A 12,900-nucleotide genomic window follows, 5' to 3' on the forward strand; every position below is an offset into this window, starting at 1 on the left:
TAATCCACATCAATCCACTCTTCCACTTTATTTGACACTATAGTCTTCTCAAATACCTTGACTTTAGCAAAGCATTTGACAAGGTGCCCCACCAGAGACTTCTAAATAAAATCAGAGCCCATGGCAAAGGAGGAAAAGTGTTAAAATGGATTAAAGCTTGGATCAGTGACAGAAAACAGCGGGTCATCATAAATGTTGTAAAATCCAGGTGGAGTGTTTCTAGTGGGGTCCCAGGGCTCTGTTTTGGGTCCCTTATTGTTTATTATATACATAAACAACTTGGACAATGGGGTTAATAGTGATGTGAGTAAGCCTGCAGACAACACTAAAATAGGACACCAAATTAGGTCAGGAGATGCTGCTGAGATTCTGCAGGATGACCTTAACATTGTTCACATGGTGAAATGGGGAATAAACTTTAATATTTCGAAATGCAGCATGTTAAGTGTACGGCTATACAACTCCGAAAATAGATATAGCTTAGATAACATGGTTTTAGAGAAAATTGAGTGCAAGAGAGAATTGGGACTTCTAGTGAGTCCTGACCTTAAATCCAGGAAACAGTGCATTAACACCAGGAATAAAGCAAACACAGCATTAGGTTTCATTGCTAGGATGGTTACAAATAGAAGTGCAATGGTAATTATCAAACTAGTGTGAAACCCATCCTTGATCATGCAGCACAGTTTTGGTCTCGTGTCTTATAGAATGGACATCAATTCACTAGAATCAGTACAGAGGAGAATGACCAAAATGATGCATGGGCTCAGAAATCTACCTTACAAAGAGAGGCTTAGGCACCTTAACTTACTTTGAAAAGATGCAGAGTGTGGGGTGATCTAATAGAGGTGTTTAAGTGGATCAAAGGTCATCATATTAAGACAACAGGGCAGGACTCACAGTAATGGATTTAAACTGGACAAATTTAGATTTAAGAAGGAAATAGGTAAGAATTGGTTTACTAATAGGGTGGTCAACGAATAGAACAGACTTGGTAACCATGTAGTGAGCGCTGAAACTTATCAGTTGTTTTAAGAAATGGTTAGACAACTTTATGGATGGGAATGACAGGTGGTAATGGACATGGAACTGCCCAGTATAGGCCTCATGGTCTCTTGCAGTCTCCTTTATTCTCATGTTCAAATAATTCATGAATAGCATCACAACTGCTTGTCTTGACTTCTTGGATTCCTCAAAACCCATAAATTCATCTGGTACCAACTCAAGAACCAGTGACTAAAACTTTGACCAACTCCTGTAAAGGGTCATCTCCTTAATATCATCCTAGGCTATTGATAAAGTGAAAATAGCACCCTTCAGGATATACTTCATTTGAATTTCAGTGATAACACCATCAGAACAAATAACTCCCCTCATAAATCCTATGCAATTGTGCAGTTTTATGTTTTGCATGACACCTTGATCCATTAGCTGAATATGGTTGGTCACATTGGGGAGCAGATATGTTGTGAAGCTGTTTCCTGACATTAGTTCTTTAGTAGCTGGATGCACTACAATTGTATATGGAGTGAACATGAGGGGGTGACTGAGGATGAGATGGATGGTTGGGGTGGAAGGGGCAATGGGCAAGAGGGGGTCTGTTGAGGAAGGGAAAAGGAAGAAGGTAGGGGAGAGTGGAGAAGCCTGTGATGAATGGAAGGAAATGGGTGGAGGAAGGGGGCTGTTAGGGAGTGGTTGTGTGCATCTGAAAGGGATTTCTCCTAGTCTTCTATTTCTGCATGAGGGGATGGGGGGGCATTGCTGATTAAATGAAATGGCATTGTGGATGTGCTGTGTCTTGCTGCATTGTTTCTAACCCAGGGCAATGGGCGAGGTACAGGGATGACTCGTCATCCATGAGTAGCCAAGATGAGAGGGAGGGAGGGGTGGTGAGTGGGGGTGAAATGGGTGGGAGTGGAATTATGCCTTTTGACTCTGGCTACATCTCTAGTAAGGGGAAAGAGCCCTTGGTGTATATATATATATATATATATATATATATATATGTGTGTGTGTGTGTGTATATAATATATAGATATATAGGTACATGTATATACATATAAACATATGTATAGATATTAGGAAAGAGTGTAAACAACAGGCTCAAATTGAAGGTTTTATTATGTCTTGAGATTTTCATTTCCATCCAGGAATTGTCTTTAGGGGTATGATGAATACATAACATGAACATGTATATGGTCTGTGGTGTAACTGGGAGAGGCTCATGTTCCATGACATATACTGTATTTTTCGGACCATAAGGCTCACCTGTAATTTGCTATTCCCCGTCTTTACATAAGGCGCGCCTGACCATAAGGCGCACCTGGTCTCGTCATCGGATAATCATGTATATGTGCATTCAGAACTGAACATTTTCGTTGTTGAATGAGAAAAATCGGTTGGGATTTAGGCTAAAAATTACAAAAATAAATGATGTATTTTTTATTTTGGTCAGTGAAATCAGACCACCTCCATGGACAGTCTGCCCTGCCAATACCCCTGAAAAAACAACATAAACATGTTACGGGAATTGTAGGGAATAAAACCAACATTAGCAGTTTTATTCCCGGAATTCTCTATTCACAAAACACAAGATTTATTACAAATGGTGGTAAATTTTTAGTTTCAACCATGGGCGCAATATAGCAATAGAAAATTAATTACTAATTTTGTAAATTATAATGTATCAACGTAATATGCAATTTTGTGAGCGGAAATAAAATAAAAAAAGGTGCTAAACAGATTTCGTAAGTATCAAAGTCGTGTCGGATGAATGGTACGCCATGTTTATGATAGATGCCGACGTCGAACAAATGAAAGGATGATGAATTCGTCAAACCTAACCTAACCTGTGTTTAATAAATCATTACCTGCAAATTAAATGTCATCCGGCTTGTCCTCATTGTCGTCGTTGTGAGAGACGTTGGCGGGCTTTTCAACCACTCTCTCAGCTTGCGGGATATACAAAGTTCTTGCAGCTTGAAGGAATGCATGTATCTCCACTCCATAACATTCCTTCAAGAAAATGTACCTGGCTAGGTACTGTCGGAAGTACCAAGGCCGTCAATTGACAGACGACAAGATGGCGTCCCAATCCTATGCTACCGACTTCGTTCATTAGTATATTTGCTTGTAGCAAGGTATTTTTTATTTTCATTTCCGCCCACAAAATTGCATATTACGTTGATACATTTTAATTTAAAAAATCAATAATTAATTTTCTATTGCTATATTGCGCCCATGGTCAAAACTAAAAAATGCCCAAATGACTACAGTCGGAGTGGAGCGAGACTAGACCAATGCAAAATGGCTGTCTGTGTTGTGGACGCTATCATGTCATAGCCATGATAGCGTGAATAAATGCGGTGGCATGGACTCGAAAACTGTCGAAGTTTTCGCAATTTACTTGTGAAGATACATGCATCTTGGTTATAACTTGGTTGTAACTTTTGCTAGGCCTATGCACTGTCGCCATCGGCAGGGTAGCTACGAAACGTGTGAAAATAGTACGTCACTGTGCGAGGTATTTTTTTGCACTGAAGCCACACACAAGGCGCACCTCACGATAAGGCGCACCGCCCGATTTTAAGGATTTTGCCCGCGCCTTATGGTCTGAAAAATACGGTATACAAACGTGTACAATTTTGACAAGCAAAAATGTGGCTTAAAAAAAAAATACAAGTATATGTCAAGTTGAAATACAAAACTGAACTTAGCAGTTTATCTATTACATTATTTTCTTAGGTGAGTCTGGGTTTTGTGTGCCAGAGAAAAGTTATTAAGATGGCCACATTTGGCACACATGCCCCTGTCATAGAGCCTTTTCTGCTTTGAAATATCACAGGAGAAAATTATCAAGATAAGGGACTTGTTTTTGTTCCTATCATTGCCTATTTTATTCACCATTTACACTGATTGGGTACAGGGTGACACTATCTTTCCATTACAGAGTAGATCCATTAATGCATTTTTTTCACTTGTGCTCTTAAAAATAAGATAAATGTATGTGATGTTATATTTTATCTTCCATGACAGCTATGCAAATTTGTGCACCTGTGTAAAGATGGTGTATGGGGTGTACGGAAGGCTTGTGCTGAAGTATTCATGTCTGTTTCGTGTGCCTGCTCTCTAATAATCAGGAAAGAAAAGCTCTCACCTGTATTTGTGTCTCTGCTTACAGACCAAAGTCGGTAAGTCTTGTATACCTTGTAATTAAGGAAAACCATTCTGGAATTCTTTGAAGTTTATGGATATATTCATATAAGTGTTAATACAATCTTTAGTGTGGATGTTCAGTAGCTTTTCAATTGGATTCCAACACCAATGGCTTTGTACCTAATCCATGTTCATTGGATTGGCCAGGTGGGTGCGTGTAGCTGCCTTTCAAAACTTGGGTCCATTTATCAGTACCTTCGCAGACCCCTCAGTGACAGGTCTGCATTATAATGAGGAGGGTATTCTGGTGATAGGAACACCTCAACATAGTCTGCACCAGCAGCAACAGTGAGTATAAAATGAAACTGCAACTTACAAGGTTCAGCAATATACGTATCAGCTACTTATGTTGTGCACAGGTGGCTGAATGTGCAGTAGTGAGTTTTTATAACTATTAACACGACAGGATGCTGGTATCGGTGTCCTGACTATATTTATTTTGCAATTGTAGCTGAATGACCCCATTATTTTATGGACAGGCTTGATTGCATTTTCTGTGGTTATAAACATTCTGGGTGAAAGAGAATGGGTATAACAGCTGTAACTATATTTTATAAAGTGCTTATTGTGATGGCTCATCAGGCAGCTATCAGTATGTGTGTGAATAGTTGACTCTTATTGAAGAGTTTAATTTTATTGGTAAGAGGTTATGAATATGTAAAAATTGTCAGTTCTATATGTCTGAATACGTACTGGCACCTGCCCAACTGTCGAAGTACAACTTCACCTCATACTTCGTTTCATACAACAGAGTCGCCTAAATTATGTCCTGAAGGATGATTTTATACCCCAAATTACCCCCCAAAAAATTACTGTCGGTGTTGCCAGTTTTGTCAATAGATAAGAAAATTTAGGTGTCTTTTATAGTCAATGGATAAGGCTACTTGGTCATTACCACAGATTTGACCCTCGATGTAATGCCTATTTTTGGCATATTTTTTAATTTGCTGCATATGATGTATGCTGTAGGGGTTGAGAGGAAAAGTTTAAATGTTTGAGGTAAAATGTCTGAAAAGTATGGTAGGGGTTACTAGGTTGGATAGAGTGAGAAACAAGAAAGTGAGGAGGAGATGGCAGATAGGATGGCTTGGACACATGGGAAAAATGAGTAAAGGAAGATTATTAAGAGAGGTGTGGAAGGCGAGAATATTGGGATATAGGAGAGGGGGAGAGTGCAAGTTTACAAAGTGACTTTCTGGCCCAGTGGAAAGGGTGGAGGTATTTGTGTCTGTTTGTGGACACTACAATTTCTGAGCATAAGCCCTCTGTGATGTGGACATCTATTTCTCCATTGTCCAAAGAGATCCAGCAGTGCAGCCTTTTGCAGGCCAGATACAGCGGAACCTTGTTGGAATGACTAGGTATCAAACCAGTGACATTAGGTTTGGTCTTGGCCTGTTACCAGCATAATTTGTGTGTGTCATCTCCAGTTATGTGGATATGTGGCACACTGCTCCAATGTTGATCCCACTTGCAAGGTGATATCCATAAAAGACAACCCTCAGTGGAGAGATGAAGGATCCAACAGAAATTGCTTGGAAAAACCAACTAATCCTGCAGAGAACTACACCATTTGGAATAGGAAAAGCTGGCTGCATGAGAATTAATGTCAGCAGTATCCCTCCCAATTTATTATGGTGATATTGTATGCTCCTAATTGATGATGATAATATTGTAGTTGGTTTATATTTCAAAATGTATATACCACCAGATGGTGTAAACTTTCTAATTGTAAAAATATTTCATATTGTACTTTAGATAAAACACTTTCATTAACCCATAGTTGTCAGTTATACCCATTTCATGATATACTCTTTTTAGTACCCTGCCCCCTATTAAAAAAAAGTTTTAAAGATAGTTAAAATGTGATAATTCAAGTTTTACATTGAGAATATAATAACTAATGTGTAATATTTTTTGCACAGGTTGAATGCTGACAATGTTGTAACTACTGATACGACTGATGTTGAAGATACAGGTGGTATGAAGGAAGACAGATGCTCAAATGAAGTCAAAGTAGGAGAAGATGGAGGTGGTGATGATGATGATGGTGGGGGAGGGAAAGAGGAGGGAGGCAAAGTAAATTTAAATATAATGGAAATTGATGAAGAGCTGTCAGTGATGCCCTCCAAAATACAGAAATTACAAGTGGACAATAAGGAGTTGAGTACTGAGAAATGTACTCAAACAGGTACAGAGGATTTACTGAGGAAGAACTGTGTTTCATCAACTGAAGAGCAAGATATGGAGGTGGAAGTATACCCTCACAGATCATATGAAACCTGTAATGAAAAAGAAGTGATAGAAAAAAGTCCTGAAGAGTTGCATGCTGAAGCCTGTCGTAAAACACCAGGAGAGGAAATTGTCGCGACAGAAATGTCTCAACATAATCAAGATTTAGAGCAATCTGAAAAACAGATTAGGACAAATGAGGCTATAGAAGCTACTACAAGTAACACAGACAGCAGCAAACTAGATTGTAGTGAGCATCAGAAAAGTTTTGGCATGATACCAGATCAGGCAACATTGACAGAACAACAGTCATCCTTACCAAAATCAGAAACACCATTCCAAGCTTCACCTTCTTCTAATTCCTTAACAGTGTCTGGTTCAGGGGGACATTTGCATGTTCATATTGACAATCCTGCTTTTAACACATTCAATTTTTGGCGGTTACCTTTGCCACAGATTGAGCTGGATATTGATATAATGGGACCAACTACTAATGTTTGTGTGAAAGCCAAAGTGCAGGACAGTGATACCACATACCAGTCCCAGGTGAATCTAACCATGGCCAACAACCTAGTTCAACCTCCTGTCACATTAACATCAAAGGAGGACACCACAAAGAAAACTTGCACAGTTAAACCAGAAGTTTCACTGCCGATTCCTCAACTCAAAGAAGAAAAACCCAAGTGTTTAGAAAGCAGTTATGAACATGAAATTAAGGTGGGTTAAGTTCATAAAGTCTGATTACTATTATTGTAAACCTTAAAACATTATTTTAAGAGTATTTTTTCCCTCTCTCTCTCTCTCTCTCTCTCTCTCTCTCCTATATATATATAACTGACTTAATATCTTTTCAGGCTGTCTTAGATGAACTTTTAGCAGATGTTGATGGTCACTTTTTTAATCTTGATATTAACAAAGAAAGCAAAGAAGTACAATCAGATGAATCAAAAGTAACCTCAGTGACACAACCAGAACAACCAATGATCAGCAGTGTACTTGAAGGAAAGGTAGTTGTATTTACGTATTTAAAAATGTTTAAAACAAAGTTGAAATAATTGGTAGTGTGGGTCAGATAGAGGTACTGCTGCATTAAAAAAAGCTAGCACCCACTGGTCGGACCCATTTATTTGAGGTAATGGGCCCAGTCCAGAGACAGAGATCCTCGGTGGGGGATGAGGAAAGGTAGAGGCTTTGCCACCTTGTAAATTTTCAGTTTACTAAGGGACACTTTTAAGATATGGCTCAGTTTTGCAGCAGCTTACATATAAAGATCATAAAGTGTAGTTGTGTGTCAGGGGATATTATCAACCATATGTAAGACGTAGGATTGAAAGAGGTGCATAGTAGTAAGAAAAATTGTTGCCAGGAGCTCAAGTGGAGAAGTTGTGCTTTATAGCCATATTTGTTGTCAGATAGCTCTGCAACAACACCCTATTTAAAATGTATTTTAAAAGAAAGTAGTGAAATTTTGCTGACATGGTCTCTGTTTAGTGTATGCAACAACTTCATTTTGCCCTACTTCACTTCATAAAAGAGTGGGTCATAAAGTTTTTGGCTTTGTCAGACCCTTCAGTCCATTCATGGTGCTCCACAACCCAATTAAAAAAAAAAATTACAGCACTGTATGAGCATGTCTTATCATCAGTGGAAAGCCAGACACACGAAATCCCATGTAGCATAAGAATATTAGTGGTTGTCAAGGGAAAATATTAATCTCAACCCCTTCAATACGGGCGTCATAATACTCGCATTATAAAAAATAGAGTCGCTGCTCTATCGCTCGTTCTCTTTCACCCGTGAATTTTGATAACCATAGAAAATATGATGAAGCCAGTTTACAGAGTATGGGGGCCACGCAGGTACAACTACAATAAATATAATCAAGACGCTGACATCGGGATCCTCGTATACTCACTTGCTCCTCATGAACGCCTACGTAGGCGTCACCGTATGGAAGAGGTTAAACTATGGTTTCATTCATACATACATATACATATACCAAGGCTTTTTCCCTCTTTCAGGGGAGGTAGCCAAAAAGAAAAAGGCATAAAAAATTCCCACCCATTCACTCCCTAAATACACTCCACTCCCATCCACCCTCTCTTATCTTAGCACCTCCTGGATGACAGGTCATCCCTGCACCTTGTCCACTGCCCTGGTCCAGAGGCAGTGTCACAAATCACAGCACATCCACAGCAAGGCCGCTTCATTAAATCGGCGACCCCCCCTCTCCGTCCCTCCATGCATAAAAGGAGAAGACGGAGAAATTCCTTTGGGCTGTGTCAAATTTTGCTCACACACACTACCTCACCCCCCCCAACCCCCCACCCATTCCACTTCATGCATCACAACACCATCCATATACAACCATTCTCCATTCACCCCCTGTCTTCTGTCCTCTCCCGTCCATCCTCAACAGACATTCCCCTCTTCCCCAAAGCCCCCTTCACCCCATCCATCCATCTCATCATAGGACGTCCCCTCATGTTCACTCCCTCCACATCTACCTTCCATACCTCTTTTACTAGTCTTCCTTCACTCATTCTTTCCATGTGTCCAAACCATCCTAATACCCTTTCATCAACCCTATCTCCCAACTCCCTTTCCACCCCAGTTCTCCTCACAATAAATACCTCATATTTCTTCCTGGGCATTCTTTGTTAGATCAACAAGTGCCTAACACCCTCATATCTCTGATTTAGCTGAAATTTTGTTTATTTATAGTTTTAGGGCTCTAAATACATTTCTGAGATTTTAAGGTCAATCTGAACAACCGTTCAGGAGATATGACTTCAGATATTTTGAGGTCATATGAGAAGTCACTAACATTTGGCAACCAATAACTAGGGTAATAAAAGTCATAGTTATATAAATGTATATATATTTAGAATCAGAAAAAGACAATGAATCCAAGTATCAAAGTTTGTTTTAGAACTCTAGATTGAAAGAAAAAATCCCTCTTTATAAAAAAAATACCCCTGGGGTATAAAAAAAAAAAATATATATATATATATATATATATATTATATATATATAGATGAGAACAATGAAGGCATAAGCTTTGGCAATTAGATTTTATTTTACAGTAAGTCCTCATTTTACATTACATATGTGTTCCTGAAAACCTTACCACAAATTGAAATTACTATATATTGAACCCATTATACATACATACATATACCAAAGGCTTTTTCCCCTACAAGGGGGGTAGCCAAAAAGAAAAAGGCATAGAAACCACTCCCACCCATTCCATTTCCTATATATTTCACTCCCCTCCACCCTCCTCCCTCCTCCCTCCTGGATGATGGGTCATCCCTGCATCCTATCCACTGCCCTGGGTCAGAATTAGTGTCACAAGACACAGCACATCCACAGCAAGGCCGCTTCATAAATTCGGCGACCCCCTCTCTCCGTCCCCCCATGCAGAAAAGGAGAAGATGGGGAGAAATCCCTTCGGGCTGCGTCAAATTTTTTCTCATACATACTTCCTCATCCCCCACCCACTCCCCCTCATGCATCACAGTATCATCCATACACAACCCTTCTCCATTCACCCCTATCTACTGTCGTCTCCTGTCCTTCCTCCACAGACATGCCCCTTTCACCTCATCCATCCATCTCATCCTAGGACACCCCCTCATATTCACTCCTTTCACCTCTGCCTTCCACACTTCTTTTACTAATCTTTCTTCACGTCGAAAGTCACCCCACAGACATGAAAATAGTCACAAGAAAATGTAAAGTACTGCACAAAAGAAATAAACTGAAAATGTTATTTACCTTACACTCGCCATGTATTCTATCAGATGATGTCCCTCCACATTTTCAGCAACCTTTCCATCTTATCCATTATTGGCTCATGGTGTTTTGTTAGCAATTTGCTCTTCAGATGCATTGCATTCTCCCCATCTTTTTTTATAGCGTCACAATTCTTCAATACTGTCCAGACTGTCAACTGGGCTAGGCCCAAGTTTCAACTTATGGCAGACGTACCTTCTCCCTGCTCTTTCCTCCTCAAAATATCTAATTTTACCTCCAATGTCAGACTACTCTTTCGCTTTGCCTTTTCAACTCCAGCAGTGTCTGCAGAACATTTTGTGGCCATTATGGGTGTATCACTGTGCGTCGTGATAATAATATCCACAAAAAACACACTGTAAGGATTTAACTTGTGTTCAAAGGGAAATGTGGGAAGAGACTGTTTCTTGTGGTGGCGCTACGGTACAGTGTAAACAAAACACGAGCAGGTACCGTATCAGTGAATTTTTCTTGCCGTAAGTAGAATCGAGGGTAGTAATTACCTAATACCGTTACTGTAAATTTACCAGATAAAGAATTACCGTATAAGGAGTGGGGGTGGAGGTAGAATGTAGCTTGAGAGAAGTGAGTAAATGCCTTGGTGGATTGAAAAGTGTAATGAGAAATAGACATCTGGGAATGGATGCTAAGAGGAGGTTATATGAAGGAGTGATTGTGCCAACAGCTTTGTACTGGGCAGAAACATGGAACATGAGAGAGGAAGAGAGAAGGAGTTTGAGATGAAATGTCTGAGAAGTATGATAGGGGTTACTAGGCTAGATAAAGTGAGAAATGAGGAGGTGAGGAGGAGAACAGGGGTGGAAAGGGAACTGGGAGATAGGGTTGATGAAAGAGTATTAGGATGGTTTGGACACATGGAAAGAATGAGTGAAGAAAGATTGGTGAAAGAAGTGTGGAAGGCAGCGGTGGAAGGAGGGAATATAAGGTGGCATCCTAGGATGAGATGGATGAATGGGGTGAAAGTGGCATTACAAAAGGAAGGAATGTCTGTTGAGGAAGGATGGGAGAGGACAGAAGATGGAGGTGAATGGAGAGGGGTTGTGTATAGATGATGCTGTGATGCATGAGGGGGAGTGGGTGGGGGATGGGGAGTGAGGTAGTATGTATGAGAAAAAAATTTGATGCAGCCCAAAGGGATTTCTTCCCATCTTCTCCTTTTCTGCATGGGGGGACAGAGAGGGGGGGTCACCGAATTTATGAGGCGACCTTGCTGTGGATGTGCTGTGTCTTGCGACACTACTTCTAACCCAGGGCAGCGGATAGGATGCAGGGATGACCCATCATCCAGGAGGTGCCAAGATAAGGAGGAGGGTGGAGGGGAGTGAAATATATAGGAAATGGAATGGGTGGGAGTGGTTTCAATATCTTTTTCTTTTTGGCTACCCCCTGTGTAGGGGGAAAAAGCCCTTAGTATATGTATTTTTTATTTATTTATTTTTCTTATTTATTTTCTTTTAATGCTTGTATTTTTCATATAATTAACACAATTGTGAAAAATATGTGTAATTGACAGAGAATGTATTAATATGGCACTCACTTGTATGTTAATCATATGAAAAATACAAGCATAAATAATTTTTTATTCTATTGATTCTAATAGCCAAAGCTTATGCCTTCATTTTTCTAATAAAATTCATTCCATGTGTACAAACCATCCCAATACTCTTTCATCAACCCTATCTCCCAACTCCCTTTCCACCCCTATTCTCATCCTCACCTCAATTCTCACTCTATCCAGCCTAGTAACCCCTACCATACTTCTCAGGCACCTCATCTCAAACACAAACTGTTCCTCTCTTATGTTCCATGTTTTTGTCCCATACAGTGCTATTGGCACAATCCTTCTTTCATATAATTTCCTGTTAGCATCCATTCCCAAATGTCTATTACTCAATACACTTTTTAATACCCCAAGGCATTTACTTCTCTCAATCTACATTCTATCTCCACCTCCACTCCTTTTCCTGCCACATTTGCACCCAAGTGTCTAAACGTATCCACTTCCTCCAGTCTCTCTCCCTTAACCACTTCCATACGGTGACGCCTATGTAGGCGTCATGAGGAGCAAGTGGGTACGCGATGATGCCAATGTCGGCGTCTTGATTATATTTATTGTAGTCATACCTACGTAACCTCCATTCTCTCTAAACTGGCTTCATCATATTTTCTATGGTTATCAAAATTCATGGGTGAAAGAGAACGAAAGATTGAGCACTGACTTTATTTTTTATAATGTGATTATTATGACGCAACATCGCACGTCGGGCAGCTAATGCTGCCAGACATGCGATTTGCCCCAGAATGAAGGGGTTAATACTTACTTCCAGCCTGCTGCCACTTTCTCCCCTTGTACCTCCTCTGATCCTGCTACAAGTACAGTGTCGGCAAACAACAACTGGCTTATCTCCCATTTTTCTTCATTTTCTTTAACCATCTTCAATTCCCAACCCATTACATACATACACATACCAAGGCTTTTTCCCCCCATACAAGGGAGGTAGCCAAAAAGGAAAAGGCATAAAATCATTCCCACCCATTCCATCCCTGAATACACTCTACACCCCTCCACCCTCCCTTTCATCTTAGCACCTCCTGGATGACGGGTCTACCCTGCACCTTGTCCACTGCCCTGGG

At 40.1% G+C, this 12,900-nt stretch overlaps 1 protein-coding gene across 9 annotated transcripts in view; it reads left to right on the forward strand.

The window, feature by feature from the left end:
- The window catches only part of LOC143034002 (serine/threonine-protein phosphatase 4 regulatory subunit 1-like), a 476,593-nt gene that overhangs the window by 436,565 nt on the left and 27,128 nt on the right, over positions 1–12,900 (forward strand). For all 9 annotated transcript variants that reach the window (XM_076199815.1, XM_076199813.1, XM_076199814.1 and 6 more), the window contains 4 exons: positions 4,036–4,190; positions 4,363–4,503; positions 6,141–7,164; positions 7,302–7,454. In XM_076199815.1, coding sequence (XP_076055930.1) covers positions 4,036–4,190; positions 4,363–4,503; positions 6,141–7,164; positions 7,302–7,454 — 1,473 coding nt within the window. The remainder of the gene's footprint in view (positions 1–4,035; positions 4,191–4,362; positions 4,504–6,140; positions 7,165–7,301; positions 7,455–12,900) is intronic.

Source organism: Oratosquilla oratoria, chromosome 16 (assembly GCF_046742065.1).
Source record: "Oratosquilla oratoria isolate Oo_2021 chromosome 16, ASM4674206v1, whole genome shotgun sequence".
NCBI lineage: Eukaryota > Metazoa > Arthropoda > Malacostraca > Stomatopoda > Squillidae > Oratosquilla > Oratosquilla oratoria.